Source organism: Tinamus guttatus, unplaced genomic scaffold (genome assembly GCF_059628265.1).
Source record: "Tinamus guttatus ecotype Peru unplaced genomic scaffold, ASM5962826v1 Tinamus_guttatus_pri_ptg001089l, whole genome shotgun sequence".
NCBI lineage: Eukaryota > Metazoa > Chordata > Aves > Tinamiformes > Tinamidae > Tinamus > Tinamus guttatus.
The window spans coordinates 1,138,692-1,156,740 of record NW_028289623.1 but is presented as its reverse complement, the minus strand read 5'-3'; the positions used below and the strand labels follow the sequence as shown (position 1 = coordinate 1,156,740).

Here is an 18,049-nt window from a genome sequence, read left to right as displayed (position 1 = left end):
GGCAGCGGAGACTCGTGCACACACTGCAAACAGCTGATGTCATTCAGAGCAGGCACTTGATTTAGTGACGCAGAAATAGATCTGCAGGGACATGTGGGATGCCTGGGGTGTCCTGCACAACCACCTGGTTCTAGCAGATACAGCAGGGGACTTTTAGGAAAGCCATATCCCTTTGGAATGGTTGCTGGCAAGAGGCCTACAGTGACTCAGGTTTCTTACCAGGACCCAATCAACTGGATTCCACCACTGCCTAAGGCCAAGCATGCTTCATAAATGGGAGAGCCACATCACACTAAGGTTGCTGCTCTAGTAGTCTCACCCTTAAAATCTTGTAGCTCTCCCTCTCCGGAAACTCTTCACACCCTTACATGAGGAAAATGGGCTATGATGACCTCAGCGTGGCAAATATCAGGCTGCCCAGGTCCAGGCACTTCTTCAGGCACCTTGTCCTTCCTGAAGAGGGGTTCACCTCTGTCACAGACCCAAGTTGCCATTAATTACTCATAGGACACAAATCCCTCTCTTGTTTCTCCCCGGCCTTGGACATTCCAGAGTTTGCTCTCTTTATGGGAACCTCCTTTCAGCATAGCCCTCGCAAGTGCTCTCTACACAAGTGAATCACTGTTGTCAAGTGGGGCCATTGCACACACGGTGTCCTTGGCTCTTGGTAACAGGTTTCTCCATTGCAGATCTCTTCTTTGTGCCACAGCTGAGGCTCTCCAACCCCAATATCGCACACAAGTGCATGCAGCCTGGGGCACAGAGGACAGCAGATGGAGAGGCACAAGCTGTCACTGCACTGAAACACTGTTAACATGGAATAATTGAGATATTTTGAGACCACTCACATGACTAGAGGGTTGTGATGGCAGAGGACAAGCTCCCCAGGCAGGAAGGTTAGGGGGGAAGAGCAGGATGGTTTGGATGTCCTTGATGGGAAGGGACAGCTCAGATGGAAGGAGCTCTTGCATGGGATGGATCAAGGTGTGGGGGACAGTTTGCGTAGGCTCCCTCCTGCTGGGGGAATCCGACAATCTGAAGGGTGGTGGAGTTTAGGAAAGCCAGCAGGTCTTTAAGGAGCACAGCCAGCCAGCAGAAGGATGGCCCATCCCGATGCTCATTAAAACTAGAAGACACTTTGGGAGATCAACTTGGCTACACAGGATAGCATTGTCTTCTTTGTAGGGATGGTGTTTCAATAAGGACAAAAACCAGGTCCTGCTCCTGGGACAGACCAACCCTTGCAGTAATATGGGCTGGGGAATGTCCGGCTGGGCAGCAGCTCTTTGGAGAAGGACCTTTGTGGGCAGCAAGCTGCATGTGAGCCAGCAACGTGCTCTGGAGGTCACAGTGTCCTGGACTGCATGAACAGGAGTTCCCCTACTCTGTACTCATTAGAGTATCTCTAGCTACTGCATCCACTTAGGACTCTCTGTAGAAGAACTCTGCTCATTCCATGAAGTGAGTTCAGTGTCAGGTCCCCAAGGTGGTTGGGGGCTGGAGTACCACTTACGCTCCTGTGAGGAGAGGGTTTGGGTTTGTTCAGTTTGCAAAGAAGTTTGGGTTTGTTTAGTGCAAAGAAGTTAAGGCTTCTACGGATGTGGGTGTTTTTTTTTTGTTGTTGTTGTTGTTGTTTGTTTGTTTGTTTTTGTTTTTTTTTGCCTATGGGTCAGTACCTGAACTGGCTGCCCTTCTACTGGGGTGAGGTTGCTTTTACAGGTCTGGTCAGCACATGAGCTGCATAGAGAAGCTGAGGGCCATGACCTTCCTTAGCCTGCTGAACTGTTACAGCTAATGAGATGAGAGCAGGAGCCTGTGACTGCCTGCAGGGTGGTTTCAGAGACGCTGGAAGTTGTTCTGGTAGTGGGAAAGAAATTGCGAAGGGGAAAGAGCCACAAACTGCTTATTGAGGTACAGACTTGATTTGAAGAAAAGAGAAATGTCACTTAAGACCGGTGCTGTGGTGCAATAGGTCACCTGGAGGGGACCTGAGATCAAGCCATGCCTTATTGTTTCAAAGAGTCACCAAGGACAGAGAAATATGGGAAAAGCTGGAGAGATGCTGGGGCGAGAACAAGGTGGGAAAGCACCCTGCGGGTCTACAAGCTGCTGGGAAACAGGAACAGGCATGGGAAAACGTGGGACAGCCCAAAGGGGAGACAGCTGAGGGCAGTGCCACAACCAAAAACCTCCTCAAGAACGAGGTCTATGTTCTCTTGGCCATGGCTGGTGTGTCTGCCATTGAGGTCTAGGAGAAGAAACTTCTTCCTTCTGGCAACAGGGCCGCCTTGTCTGCTTTCCCCCAAAGACACAAGGTGTCCTGGGTCAGTGTCCTGCCCTAGGCCTTGAACACCCCCATCTACACACTGCTCCAACCAAAAGCCTTGGGCAAAGCATGATGGAAAGGATCCCCCTACTTAGGGACTGGGCCTCTGTTTGGTCAATCTGCTTGATAACACACATGAAGGGTTGAGATGGCATCAGAGGCACCTGCACTTTGCATTTTCCTACGTTTAATCATGGCTTCCAACTCTCTGCTCTAATCAGTCCCTGGGGAGGCTTTGCTTGGTAATGAACCACAGTGGGACCCATTAACTCTCCAAGAAACTTGAGGATGTGCTTCTGACTTGAACTTCTGGAGAAGTTTCTTCAGTCTCTTCTCAGCATTGGTTGTTCATGGGCTCAGCACCAACTACTCCCAAAGGGTCAGTCAAATGCAAAACCCCTCAGAAGCCATGATTCTTGCCATAATTTTCTTCAATTTTCAAATCTTCTATAGCTAATTGGAAAGGAGTGTCTTAACATTAGACTGATTACAATGAGCACCTGGAAAAGAAACATGGCTAATTTTTTTAAGCTTTCTTTATTCTTCCATTTTCTGAATCAGCCATATGCGCTTTCTCCACTTCCTAGAGGGTCTCTTAATGAAGTCTGGACACGTGTGAAAAGTAACGTTTTGGAGGGGAGACCTGTATGAAGAACCTTCTTGCTTAGCTCCCCAGTCCTGCCACTTCTCTCATCAGCCACTGGGGACTTGGATCACTCTGGCTAAAGTCAAACTGTTTTTCTCACTCCAGTAGCTGAATGTTACAGCTCATGTGCACCAAATCCCACCTGAACTAGCTGCAAACATGTAAAAGTATTAAGTATGATAAAACAAAATAACTTGGGTCCTATGTCAATAGGAAACAAAATCCAAACCTCAACTGCAGGTTGAATCCCGAGTTGCCTTCAAGGAGCTTCACAGCCTACAAGGAATAACCTTCCTTGAACAGCTTTTCGCCAACAGATAGTAAAGGCTGCATAGACACATGATGAAGGAGCTGGTAAAGAGACAACAAGAGTCTCCTGAAAGAATCCCTGAAGCTCAAAGCAGCAAGGGAAGAATTGAGAGGTGTCTGAATGAAGAGCAAGGGGAGGAGGCATGGAAAATAGCATGGAAAGTGCAGATGTGCAGATCATCTGAATCAACGTTGACTTTCAAAAAGTTCAAGTTAATCAGACATGTAAAGATATGTGAGGAATTGGTCAAAGTGCGTCTGTGAGCGGGCGGATTCCACCCCATGACAGACCCCATCCGTGCAGATGTCTCTGTCAAATGCAATTGTCTGCATTTTCCTTTCTAGTCAATGGAGGGAAAATAAGTGGTCTTAGCATTTTTTTATTATTATTACTTCAGATATATTTCCTAATGACAAACTAAAGGCCTGCAGGAGACACCTTCAAAATTTTCAGCACCACAAGGGAACACAACTAGCCCAGGACATCTCCAGCAGCACCAGCCTCTCTACGTGATCAAATGGAATCCATCCCCTAAAGCAGATTATAGTCATAAATAGGAACATTCTCAAGGAATAACAAAGATGGCCTTTTCCAAAACTTCAGGCAGTCTTTAACAATTCGAAATGCATTTTCATTCTTCTAATTTGGCAGCACCATGTTCTTGCACTACTTTCACCATGGCCATGAAGTAAGGCAAGAAGCAGAGGCCTAGATAAAGTTCTCAGAAGGATCTGTGTTAAGGGCACCTTTGCTTTTTTCTGGCCTATCCCTTCTATCTTGAGTAGCACAGTGCATGAAACCCTGCTGAGGAAGTGAAGAACAGCGAGCCTGCTTCGGTGCCTCCAGGAGGAAGACTGTCTTCTGCCACAGACTGTCCTCCATCCTATTTCTACCCAAAGAGCAGCTCACAGTAGTTATCATGGAGCTGAGGCTCACCCTCATCTCAGCCTGTGCTCAGACTTTGTGCTCTTTCATCCCGCACGCCTTTGATCCTGTCTTACCAAATGCCAAACCCCCAAACCAAGCCCCAACCCCAGGCAACCCTATAGCTCTGCCTAGGGCACACAGTTGTCAGGGCAGGGACAGAGAAGTGACCTCTCCCGTTATCCCTTTTAGACATTTCTCAGGCTTCACCTTGTTGGTGAAGGTTGACTGAAGCCAAGCAGGGCTGCACTTCCTAGAATCCCAGTGAGCCCACATTTTCCTTCTTGTTTACTCTTACTGAAGCAGGAGCAGGGAGATTTGGCTTTCCCCAAACCATCCTTACTTTACTGGACAATATTTGTGACTTCCTGCTTTGCAGTCTCTTCCCTTTTCCACATGCTGCCTTATTGACTGGAAGACCGCATGCCAGTTCCCTGTTTAGTCAAGGTGAGCTCCAGAGATATTTCCTAATTTTACCAACTCTTTGTATGGAGCATTCTTCTGCTTGACAGTTGCTTAATTAATGGCTGCCTTTCCTGAGGTCCTCCACTTTCCATAGCTTCTTGCCTCTGTCCATCCCATGGAAGAGCTCCCTGTATCCAGGATGTCCATTCTGCTTGGCATCCTCAGCAAGTTTGCTGAGGATACCAAACTGGGAGGAGTAGTAGATACCCCAGAGGGCTGCGCTGCCATCCAGAGGGACCTGGACAGCCTGGACAACTGGATGGTGAAAAACCTCATGAAATTCAGCAAGGCCAAGTGCGAGGTTCTGCACCTGGGAAGCAATAACCCCAGACACCAGTACAGGCTGGGGACTGACCTTCAGGAGGACAGCTCTGCAGAGAAGGACCTGGGCATCGTGGTGGATGACAAGTTGACCATGAGGCAGCAGTGTGCCCTCGTGGCCAAGAAGGCCAATGGGATCCTGAGTTGCATTAAGAAGAGCGTCTCCACCAGGTCAAGGGAGGTGATCCTGCCCCTCTACTCAGCCCTGGTGAGGCCACATCTGAAGTACTGTGTCCAGTTCTGGGCTCCACAGTACAAGAGAGATGTGGAACTGCTGGAGAGAGTCTAGTACAGGGCTATGAGGATGATCAGGGGCCTGGAACATCTGCCCTGTGAGAAGAGGCTGAGGAAGCTGGGCCTGTTCAGCCTGGAGAAGAGAAGGCTGAGAGGGGATCTAATCAGTGTATATAAGTGCCTCAAGGGAGGCAGTGAGGAGGATGGGGCCGGCCTCTTTTCAGTGGTGGTCACTGATAGAACTAGGGGAAATGGTCACAAACTGAAGCATCAGAAGTTCCACAGGAACTCAAGGAAAAATTTCTTAAGAGTGAGGGTGACAGAGCACTGGAACAGGCTGCCCAGAGAGGTTGTGGAGTCTCCTTCTCTGGAGATCTTCAAACGCGCTTGGATTCAGTCCTGTGCCACGTGCTCTAGGTGACCTTGTGTGTGCAGGGGGGTTGGACTAGACAACCTCTGGAGCTCCCTTCCAACCTTAAGCATTCTATGATTCTATGATTTCCCCCTGTTCATCTTCCCTGGTGGTCTCTCGTCAAGAATTCCATGCTGCCCTTCAAGGAATGCAGCCATTCAAATAATCTCACCACATCTCCATTCTTCTAACTACATGGCACTCCTGTGGCAACTTGTGCATCTCCCTTTGCACCTGGCTGCATCACAGGCTACATGGGAGGCTTTTCCATGTGCCTCACACATCTGGCTGTGGTCTCCCTCTTGGTCAGCACTGGCACTTTTGCCTAGCTGAAGCTCCCTCCATCTCCTCCCCAGCTCTAGATCTGGCCCTGGCTGCTTTGTACTTGGTGGTGCCTACATCTACAGCATGAGGAACAAGGAGCTCAAGGATGTACAGAGGAAATGGGTTTACTTGGGGATATTCCAACATCAATAAGCAGCACACCACTCTTTGAAAGTGATTTCATAGCTGTTTGAGGTGGTTTGGCTGTTCTATTTTCGATAAGCATATTTGTACACAAATATCTAAATTCATCAGAAAGAGGACTGGACTCAGCTGCCACTTGTGGGTGCCCAGGCCCCTGGAGATGGTGAGTGCTCAGGAGGGATCTGCTGAGGACAGTCTCACTCATTACAGAGCTGGGACAGACGCCCATCCTGCTGGAAGGGGCTATGGAGCCACCATGGAGCACAGGAGACCTCCAGGGGCAGAACATGCCTGGAGTGGGGGTGAGTGCTGTGCTGGGAGAGGGGCTGCCCAGAGGGGCTGCAGGAATGATTCCTGTATTCAAGACATAGAAAATATGGGGGCGATCACAGAGATTTCCTCTGCAGTCTAATGGAGAGAGAAGTGGACACAAAAAGGCAAGGGCAGATAAATATTTTTTCACAGCAAATTCAGAAACTTCCTGAAGATTTGCACTCTTTCATCACTGGAAGACATTGAAAATAGCCATTCAGGTTTGCAGGCAGAGTTCAAGTGTCCGAGCACCAGCACCCAGCGGGACTTAGAGATGTCCCAGTATCTCTGAGTGACCTGCGTGGGCCTGAGAGCTCTCGCAGGGACCTGTGGGAGAGCAGAGCCCCTCAGAGCTGCAGAGGGAGGCTGGGGACAGGGGACCATGGCACCTGGAATGGCACCAGCTGTGCAGGACTCTGTGACTCAGTCCCATTGGGTTCTGAAAATCATTTGCCTTTTCATGAAAAAAGATCATGCTGAACTCTAGTGTGCTAAAACAGATCAATGAATAACAGTGGGAAGTAAAACAAAGCATTTACTTGCTTTAATTCTTTCTCTAAATTTCTTTCCAGCTTTTTTTTAAGACATTTTCTATAATTTCTGTTATAATCAGGCCTATGGCACTAAATAGGAGGTTTCCTTGTCCCACTCAGAGCCCAGCACTCAGAAAAGCCCCCCTACCCACAGCTCTCCCTGCACAGAGCACGTCACACTCGGAGGTGTTGTCCTCTCCTGACTGATGCGGAAAGTTGGGGGACCAGCTTCAAGGAAATGCACTCTTTTTGCATGGCTGACTTTGCCCAAAATAAATCTACCCCAGTTAAAGCAAAGGCCTGGGCCAAGAAAAAATGAGTCCTCCCCAGAAGAGATCCTAGCTCTCCCCTCATCCCAGCTCCCCTTCGACACCATCCTTGTGCTCTCCATGTTGGTGCCATCCCCACTGCCTGCCTCTCCCTTCAGCCCCATTGCCCACCTCGTTCCCACTCTCCTGCAAGCCTGAGAGCCCATCTGTGGTCTGGGAGCAGGCATTCGCCTGCCGCTCCTTGTCCATATTCAGGATCCTCTCGTGGGGACCTGACAGTGGCACCAAGGAGAGCTGCTCCCTCCTGATGGAGCTGCTGTCCTCAGAGTGGGGATCCTGGGATATTTGCCCCCAGGAAGGACATGGTCACCATGGGGACCAACCCCTCACAATGGCCTTATGGGCATGAAGCCACTGCCATCACAAAGCCCTGATGGTTTCTATGGGGACCCTGTCATCATGCTCTAGTGCAGACCATGGAGATCTATCATGATGTCTTCATGGAGATGATGGGGATCCCACCACAATGTCCTGGTGGAGACCATGGGGACCCCATTGCAAAGCCCTGGGGGAGACCATGCAGACCCCATAACGATGAAGACATCGCCTGGAGATGACGAGGACCACATCATGATGCCCTGGTGGATACCTCATCTTGATAGAGACCATGGAGACCCCATCATGATGCCTTTGTGGGAACTATGGAGACCCCTCATGATGCCCTGGTGGAGACCATGGAGAGAGACCCCATCACAGCGTTTTGGGGAAGAGCATGGCAATCTCATCATGGTGCTTTGGTGGAGATCCATAGCAGAGATCTACACAAGGCCACTGCTCTTGCTCTGCCTACCAATCCTCATCCTTAGAAACCTGACTGAATCTCTGTCCATCCCTAAGCAGAGCTCCCTGCATCCCACTGCTCTCTCCAGGGTTTCCTTTGTCTACATCTCCTGCACATATCCCTGCCATCCCAGGCCATCAATTCCTCACTCTTGCTGGAGTCTTCTTCTGCCCGGACTCACTCCCTATTTAAGGCTGTCCTCACCAGCTTGGCCAGTTGCTTGGTGACCATCAGTTCGGCATATGGGAACAGTCTCCTTCCAAATGAAGTGTGATAACCTGCAGCCTTGCTGCCTTGCTGTGGCCTAAGCTCCAGGTCCTCCTCCAGCTCCTGGAAAAAAATATAAAAAAGGCGGGCGGGGGGTGGGGAGGAGGGGAGGGGAAAAAAAGTCCTTTGTTCTTCGTCCTCTCCATTTTCAACTTGTAATAAGCTGGTACGAGGGTCCATGAAAGCAATATGAATTAGGGTATCTGAAATGCAGAATTAAATCGTGAATCCTTAGGACATGTTTCTCCATCTTGCATCAGTGCATGTCCAGATGTGCAGGGATGCTGCTGCTGGAGGCATGTTCTGTGCATCACTGTGCCAGAGAAAAGGCCACCCCAAGGGAACTGACTGACGTCTCCAAAGCCCATGGAGAGACCAGCAGGTTGTGAGGAAGCTCCAGAAGTGCCTTTGCCCACTCTGGCCCACGGACAGCACCAGCAGCCCCTTTACTGGCCCCCTGAGTCCACGAAGCAGGGTTAAGGAGATAATGAAGGGATACGAGGCACCCAAGGGCCATGCCAGTGCCATCGGGACCATGGGTGTGCGTGTGCAGGGGTTGTAGGTGGGCACATGGACCACTTGTGACTATCACAGCTGCCTAGCCTGCGGGACAGGGCAGGATGGCAGATTTCTTGAAGCAATCTCTGAGAATGCAAAGGTGCTACTGCAGAAGTCCCTAGGCCTGGGTAGCCAGCAGTCCATCCACCCTGAGGCCCTCATTAGCCCAGTCCCTGCTTGTATCATCTGGTGGAGTGAAGAGAAATTCAGGGGAGAAGAGCTAGAAGGGTATGAGAGTTCAGAGACCAGAGCATAGAGCTCAGTGTGATGTGTCTCCTATTTTTGCAGCACGCTGCATGCAGGCGGGATGGATTTTCCCTACAGTCAGTGTCAGAATTCATTTATTAGCGTAGAGGTAGGAAACCCAGCATAACCTGGGGCACTTGCCCAGCAAGCACTGCAGTCAGACATGGTTTTCCTACAGGTGCCCTACTGTATCTGTTCCTGTCCCCACTGCTAACGCTTTCCTGTTTTCTTTCTGTAGAGAGAACTCTGTGGACAGTTCTTGTGTGAAATCCTTCAGACCCTCAAGCTCTCCTGCTCACACTCCTACCTCAGCCATGTTAGGCATGTTATTATTACTGCCAGTTTAATGTTTGTTTCATTTTCACAGTGTTATCCTATGAGCAGATCTTTGCTGTTGAGCTGAGAGCAGGGCCAGCACAGAGCCTTTTCCATGTGCCTCCCGCACCTGCCCATTGCCTGCCTTTCTCTTTAGCACTGGCATGTTTGCCTACCTGAGGTCCCCTATGTCTCCTCTCCTGCTCTGGATCTGGTAGTGGCTGTTCTGTACACGGTGGTGCCTGCAGCACTGAATCCCCCTCATCTACGGCACAAGGAACAAGACGCTTAAGGAGGCTGAGGAAAATAATTTCACAAATATTTTTCAGCCTTGGGAAATTGTCATTGCTCTCTAAAAAATGACTCCCTCAGCATCCCATACCAATGATGAACATTGTTTCTTCACTATTTTTTAATATTTATATTATATTTTTAATATTTTTTCACTACATTTTTTATAAACAGTAGTAGTACTTTATATCCTGTTGTTACCCAAACTGTTGCATATCTTCCACCTTAACTGAGACTTCTCTGTTGCATCTGGTGTCCACACTCCAGAAACCTCATGGCCCGTTTACATCCTGGTCTTTGCCTTTCCAGTGAATGTTAGGGGGATTCAAGAGCCTTCCAACCTGTTCTGCCAGTAAGAATCAGGGCCTGTGATCCACAGACTTTGTCATGAGGCTTAAAGATGTCATCCACACCATCAGCTTGACTGCATGGTCTGTAGCTCCCAGCATGATGTCACCCTTCATCTGATGCTCACCCACAAGCACATACCCAAACCTTGTCCATGCCATGGAAGCACTTTGTCCATCCGAGCTGCCGCTCCACACAAAGGACCTGCCCCCTCCTCCTCTTCCCTCACAGCCTCCCCTGAAGAGCTTTTACCCCAGCAGCGCAGGCCTCCAGTTGTGTGAGTGGTGATAATGCATCTCAGTTATTGCAATGATGTTGAGGTCCTGTGACAGCTTGTGTGTCTGTCTCCATGCCAGGCTACAGGCATTTGCATATATTTAGGCTGCAGAACATCAGGATGTGGCACAGAAGACAGATTGGTCCTGGTGAAACCTGTTACCAAGAGCCAAAGACACTGTGTGCAATGGCCCCACTTGAGAGCAGAGCCATGCTGGCATGGAGAGCAGGGGTCAATGCAATGATGAGAGGAGGTTCCCACTAAGAGAGTCAAGGCTGCAGTGCCCAAGACCAGGGAGAAACAGAGCTGGGCTGTGAGGGAACGACAGGAGAGGGTTTTGTTGCCCAAGCTGATTTGTAGCACCCTGGGGCCTGGGACAGAGGTGAGCCCATGTCCAGGCAGGAGAAGGTGCCCCTGAAGATGTCTTTGGGCTTGAGCCAACTGTGATCTACCAATCCTGGGGTCATCATTAGCCCCATCATATTTTCCAGGGTGCAAAGAGGTTGTGTGGGAACAAAGCGAGAAGCTTTTAAGAGAGCAGAGACCAGAGCAGACCCCTTGGTGTGAGGTGCCTCTCCCACTCTCCCACACTCCCACACTCAGCTGTAGGACAGATTGGACATGGTTTGCCATAGATCCCAGGCTGTGCCTCCTAGAGGAGACATCTGGTTATGCTGGACAAGCCAGACATCTATCTTGGCCCTGCAGCCTATTTCTATGTCACTGAATTAAATGTCTGCACTGAATTATATGAACTTTTTGCACTGTAACGATCCGCCAGAGTCTCTACATTATACTGAATGGTGCTCACGTAGTGCCCCCTTCTTGCCCCTTTCTGGGTGTCCTGCCTATTAGGGGCTTCATAACTAGTGCCTTCCAGAGTGGGACACTTCCAACTTTCATAGATAGTCATCCTCTGATGAAACAGATGGCAATTTTGGAATCCTTTTTTCTCCATTCATTAGGAACGGACAACAAGTGTGATTCTTTGAGGTTACTTCATGCACATTTCCCAAAAGGAGGGGACACAAGGGACAGAAAAATTGGTGAGTTCAGCTGGGCCTCTGCTCCTGAGCGGGGCCAGGCTCCTGGGACGGAGGCAGCTCGTGGCAGCCTGGCAGCACTGCCCAGAGACAGCCGAGTGCAGGAGCAGCTCCTGTGCCAAGAGCAGCAGGGCTGCGGGCACTGCCTGCTGCTGCGGACAGGGGAGTAGAGAAGGCAGCGAGAGGTGAACGACAGTGTGAAGGAGAGAGGAGAGCTTGTTGTGGGAGAAACCTTTCCAGCCCTTGACACGGTGAGTTTCTAGCTGCAGGGCAAAGCTGCTGAGGTTCCTGGAGGGTTCTTCTGAACTCAGTGCATGCAATTAAGGATTGGAATTTTAAACGTCTCTCTCCTGGAACATGCAGGGTTTAGCAGGAGGAGGAGAGGCTTCAGAGCAGGGATTCCCTGCCACATGCACGAGGGGTCCTTTCTTGGAGAAGAGCAAGAGAAGGGCTACTTGAAAGGGAAGGAGCTTTCCTTCAGGTCTCTGCTCTTTCAACCTCCTTATTATGGTTGGGAGAAGGTAGAAGAAGTTTTCTACTTTGATAAGAAACTGAAAGTCCTAAACCTTCACTCTGAAAGATTAAGAGAGAATTAATAGTTCTGTGAGAAACCTCAACAAGCTGCTTAATCCCCATCTTAGCCTAGAGGCAGCATCAATATCATCTTTGTGGCCTCCTAGGACTTTCTGTAACCTACTTCTTAGGACCTGCAACTGCACAGCTGCCTTTGGAAATTGCCCAGAGGTTTCTGCATGGCAGAGCTGAGCACAGATAGGGTCATATGGGATCTGTGAGCAGTGGCAGGGACAAGACCCAAGGACAGAGGAAGAGCTGGTGGCAGGGACAGCTGCAAGCAGCAGAGATGGGCAGGGAAGGGGCAGGAAGTGCAGGGCAGGAGCCGCCTCCTCTGCAGCCAGACCTGGGAGATCTCTCCTGCCCTGGGACCATTTCCAGCCTGCCCATCAAGGGAGTAAGGTGTCCCCCTCTGTGAGGTGAAGTACCCATCTGGTAAGGTCAAGGTTTTCCAGAATGCTTCTTTGTACTTCTCCATGCCTCTCTTGGCAGCACATTGAGGGTGTTTTGGCTAGGAGGGAACATACCCTTGGGTGTATGGAGACAGGGTGAGAAATTTGGATATGGGCACTAAGACACTGCACTGCTCTGCCCTCAGCAGGGCCTGTCTCCTTTTAGGGCAGCATATGGGAGCAATCACCCTCTAGCTCAAGGAGACAGGAGCGGTGGGAAGGAGACTAACAGACAAACAAGATGTCCCCAGTCTGCACATAGTGACCATGGATGCATTCTCCTAAGGACTGAGAGATGAAATGTGAAGGATTTGTCGTTTTGGGGAATCCTTCCCAGGAGTGACAAAGACATCTCAGAACTGTTTACCAAAAATAAAACTATAGTTCCTCAAACCTCTTTGCTTACTCTTCACAGTAAAGATGCTGAAAAGCTAATGTACATCTTGATTGGATTTCACCTGCCAGAAAATGTGAACGTAAAAGTGCGTGACCTTCACTGCCCAGGTCCCACTATTGCACAACACGACAGACTCCTTGTAATACATGGGTTGATGTATGATGAAGCCTGAGTGTGCTTCTCACAGCACACTCAGCCAGTGCAAAATGGAGCTCAAGCCTAGAAACTGTACTAAGGTACGCTTGCTAAAGAGAGGCAATGGTGGTCAGTGTTGTAAAACTGAATGACTTGGGAGTTTTTTTTTTTTTTCTTAAAAAGTCTCTGCTAACTTCTCAACGTCTTCTGTTCCTTAGATAGGCCCACATGACTGGAGGGAGCTAATGTCCAACAGCAGTTCCCTCAGTGAGTTCCTCCTTCTGCCATTCGCAGACACGCAGAAGCTGCAGCTCTTGCACTTCTCGCTCTTCCTGGCCATCTACCTGGCTGCCCTCCTGGCCAATGGCCTCATCATCACAGCCGTAGCCTGCGACCAACGCCTCCACACCCCCATGTACTTCTTCCTCTTCAACCTCTCCCTCCTCGACCTGGGCTCCATCTCCACCACTGTCCCCAAATCCATGGCCAGCTCCCTGTGGGACACCAGGGCCATTTCCTTTTTGGCATGTGCTGCTCAGGTCTTCCTGTTGATCTTCTTCCTTGGAGGGGAGTTTTCTATCCTCACAGTCATGGCCTATGACCGCTTTGTCGCCATCTGCAGACCCCTGCACTATGGGACCATCATGGACAGCAGAGCTTGTGTCAAAATGGCAGCAGCTGCCTGGGCCAGTGGTTTCCTCAATGCTCTCCTGCACACTGGGAACATATTTTCCATGCCGCTTCGTCAAGGCAATGTGGTGGAGCAGTTCTTCTGTGAGATCCCCCAGATCCTCAAGCTCTCTTGCTCACACTCCTTCCTCAGGGAAGTCCGGGTTAGCATGGTTACCGCCTGCATAGCCTTTGTCTGTTTCATTTTCATTGTGGTGTCCTACGTGCAGATCTTCAGAGCTGTGCTGAGGATCCCATCAGAGCAGGGCCGGCACAAATCCTTTTCCATGTGTCTCCCGCACCTGGCCGTGGTCTCCCTGTTTCTCAGCACATGTTCATTTGCCAACCTGAAGCCCCCCTCCCTATCCTCCCCGTTTCTGGATCTGGTGGTGGCTGTTTTGTATTCAGTGGTGCCTCCAGTAGTGAACCCCTTCATGTACAGCATGAGGAACAAGGAGCTCAAGGATGCCCTGAGGAAACTCACGCAATGGGTCTAACCTCAATAATAATATCTGTGCCAGGAGATTTGGCCTCAGGGATTTGTGTCAGGGATTTGTGTTGTTCAGTTATTTATTTCTCTGCTTTCTTGTTCTTTTTTTTTTTTTTTTTCACGTAGCATTCCTATAAAGGAAATTAAATGTTCTGGTTCATGTCACTTGTGGTCAAGAATCTAATTCTTAGGCATTTTGAAGTCCAGCTGAGTCTGTTTCCCACCATGACAAGCAGCAGTTGCTGCAGGGCCAGGGCTCTCATGCTCTGCTGAGCAGCAGGGTCAGCATGGAGGGACTGCAGGCAGACAGGGAGTAGATCTGCTGGGAACAAGGGCTAAAGACAGGGATCAGGTTCATTGCAGGGTCTCCTGCTCCTTGTCAGGGAGTTTCTGCCCTTGTCCTCGGGCTTGCCCTGAATGATGCAGTGACCATGGCTGAGCTGGGTGCTGACCTGGTCTTGTCAGCATCCAATGGCGTTGACTTCCCATCTCCAGATTGCACATGGCCCTCTTTGCAGTCTGGAAAGTCTTGGCAAGGGAAGCAGGGATGGAATAGGTCCCAGAGAGGGGTGTTGGTTTCACTTTTATTTTTGTGTCCTGTGTGACTGACATCTTGACTGCTGTAATGAGGATCCCCTCTGAGCAGTGCCAGCACAAAGTCCTTTCCATGTGTGTTCTGCACTTGGCTGTGGTCTACCTCTTTCTCAACACTGGCACATTTGCCTACCTGAAGCTTCCCTCCATCTCCTCCCCAGCTCATGATCTGGTTCTCTCCATTCTGTACTCAGTGGTGCCTCCAACAGTCAACCCCCTCATCTACAGCATGAGGAACAAGGATCTCCGGAATGCCCTGAAGAAACTGTTTCAGTCGGTGCAAAAAATAAGCTACCCGTCCTTCCTAACACATGGTTTCTAATGCATTTCAGATAGTTCTGTGCTTTCAGCAATCTCTCTGTGTTTATAATGATTTTTATTTACATAATTTTTAGAATTCATCCTACTTTGCCAGAGGCATGAACCCAGTCTGCCTAATTGCCATACCTGCTGTAAATATATGTCTGTCCTTGAGTTTCTGTGTCATTCCTGGGCTTCCCTCAAATAAAAGTGGATTTTCTCAGTACGGTGCTTGAAGGCTGGGCTCTCCTTCCAAAACTGCAGTGCATAACATGCTCAAGGACTTTCACCCTCAAAGAGTTGCTTTCCTGGGTCTCTGCAGGGGCTCCAAGCGGTGGTCTCATAGAAGATGTATTAGGGAAGGAGGGTTGGATTCAGTTCTCACCTGTGGGTGCTCAGAGCTCCAGCAGATGGTGAATCATCAAGCCATATCTCCCATATGACAAGGCTGGAGATGGATATGGAGCCTCTAGGAAAGCACAGGGCATCTCCAAGGGCACCATGTTCCTAGCAGTGAATGGAGATTCAGAAACTCAAGGGGAGCCACCCAAAGGTAAAGGGCAAAAGCAATGAATGTCCAGGCGAGGGAGAGCTCTGCAGTCCCACAAAAGGCAGTGGGGACCCAGGGAAATCCCTGGTGAGAGGGAGGTAACGTCACAAGAAACCTCAGCAACCCAAAGACTGCTGATGGCATCAGCTCTACAGAGAAGGATGTGACCCCACAGTCACCATCAGAGCCACATCTCTGCTTTTGTCCTATCAATCAGGGACGGACACAGCAGTGACCTCACTACCAACATTCAGGCCATGTGCCTCCTGCTGGTCTGCCAGGTCCTAAGGCACAAACACCAACACAACCAACATCCAAACCATGGGTCTTTGTCACCACCAGTCACTGAGGTGACGTCACAACAGTGTGTGGGAGCTAAGAGCCCCCTCTGGCCTATCCAGAGCAATAAGTGTCCTCAGAGTCACAAGTTTGGGGCTATCAGCTACTCAGTCAGAAATGACCTCAGAGTATGAACAGCAGCTATGTCCCTGCTGCTGGCATGTCACATTCTCACACAGAAGGGACCCTGTCATTGGTGCCAGGAACATGGACAAGGATGTTCTCCAGGGTGTGCTTGCTCCTGCAGTGCTTTCCCAGGAGAGGGTCTAGGAAAGGGCAGCACCCTGGCCCCAGACACATGTCACCTTCACCCCCTGAGCCCTGAGCTCTGTCCCTCTTCCCCTGCAGGCCTCTGAGCAGCCAGGTGATCCACACTGGTGTGACAAGAGCCTGAGGACTTCCTGCCCACCCAGAGGGCAAGGTCCTTACACATCCCATAAAGACTGCCAGCCACTTGTCCCCAAGCACCTGGCTGGGGAAGCGTTTGCAGGAGGGGCGCTATCAGTTACCACAGCCACAGGCATTGCCATGCCATGAGGATACCTCCAGGCCTGTTCTTCCTGTGCTTCCTCAAATGACATGTTTGGGAGGAAGAGGAAGGGCCAGGCCCCACCTTTGCCCATTCACACAACTGCAGGGAGCACACTGGGGACTTGCTTTATTTGAATGAAGTTCTGAGTGCAGTGCTGGGGTGGGTGCCCATGGGGCCGTCCCACCTGTCCCAGGAACTGAGACTTCACAGAATCACAAAATCACAGAATGGTTAAGATCAGAAGGGACCCCTAGAAATCATCTAGTCCAACCCCCCTTCTCAAGCAGGGACACCTAGAGCACGTGGCACAGGGTTGCATCTCTGGAAGATCTCCAGAGAAAGAGACTCCACAGCCTCTCTGGGTAGCTTGTTCCATGGCTCTGTCACCCTTACAGTAAAAAAGTTCTTCCTCATATGGAGATGGAACTTGCTGTGTTTCAACTTGTACCCATTACACCTTGTCCTATCACTGCCCGCCACCGAGAAGAGTTTGACCCCATCCTCCCTACATTCTCCCCTCAGGTACTTAGACATATTGATCAGATCGTCTCTCAGTTTTCTCTTCTCCAGGCTAAACAGGCCCAGCTCACTTATTCTTTCCTCATACGATAGATGCTCCAGTCTCTTAATCATCTTATGTCATCCTTGTACTGGAGAGCCCAGAACTTCCCAGAATACTCCATGTGCCTCCTCACCAGAGCTACGTAGAAGGGTAGGACCACCCTCTTGATCTGCTGGACCACTTGACCTGCATGGTCCTAATGCAGGCCACAATCCCATTGGCCTTTTTGGCCACGAGGGCACATTGATGGCTCACGATCGCCTTGTTGTCAACCAGGACACCCAAATCCCTCTCCACAGAGCTGCTTTCCAGCGGGTCAGTCCCTAATCTGTATTGGTTCAGTAAGTATGGATTGGTTCAGTAAGTATTGAAAGGAGGTTCCCACTAAGAGAGCAAACTCTGCAGTGTCTGAGACGTGGAAGAAGCAGTGGTGGGGCATGCAGAAATGACACATAAGCATTTGCTGCCTGAGATGACTCGCTGGTACTGCTGGGGCAGTGAAATATTTCTTGAATCAATCTGCAGGAAGGACAAGTTACCCAGTGAAGACATCCCTGGTCCTGGATAGCCCGTGATCCGGGCATCCTGAGACCATCATTACCCTACCTGTTCATATCATGGGTTTCGGAAAGTAGACATTCAGGAGGAGGAGACCTAGAAGGGTTTCAGAGTGCAGAGAACAGAGCAGACACCTTGGTGTGATGTGCTTCTCCCATTTATGAAGCATGCTTCGCTGTAGGAGGGATGGACTTTGCCTAAAAGCACTGCTGGGATCGAGTTGTTTGGGCACTGGTAGGAAATCCAAGGTGCCGTGGCGCTCTTGCCCAAAAATGACTCCAAAGGGACATGGCTTCCGATAGATCCCAGGCGGTGTCTCCCAGGGGAGATGTTTGGTTATTCTGGACAATGCAGGCATCTGTCTTGGCCCTGCAGCCTATTTCTATGTCACTGAATGCCTGACTGAATTATATTAAATTTTTGCTCTGTAATGATCCACCACGGTCTCTGCTTTATACTGCATGGTGCTCACATAGTAGTGGAAGTCATCAG

At 50.0% G+C, this 18,049-nt stretch overlaps 1 protein-coding gene across 1 annotated transcript; it reads left to right on the top strand.

The window, feature by feature from the left end:
* Positions 1-13,208: 13,208 nt before the first annotated feature.
* Positions 13,209-14,129, top strand: LOC148590802 (olfactory receptor 14J1-like). The gene has a single exon (XM_088538591.1). The coding sequence runs from the start codon at positions 13,209-13,211 to the stop codon at positions 14,127-14,129; it is 921 nt and encodes a 306-aa protein (XP_088394717.1).
* The last annotated feature ends 3,920 nt before the right edge of the window (positions 14,130-18,049 follow it).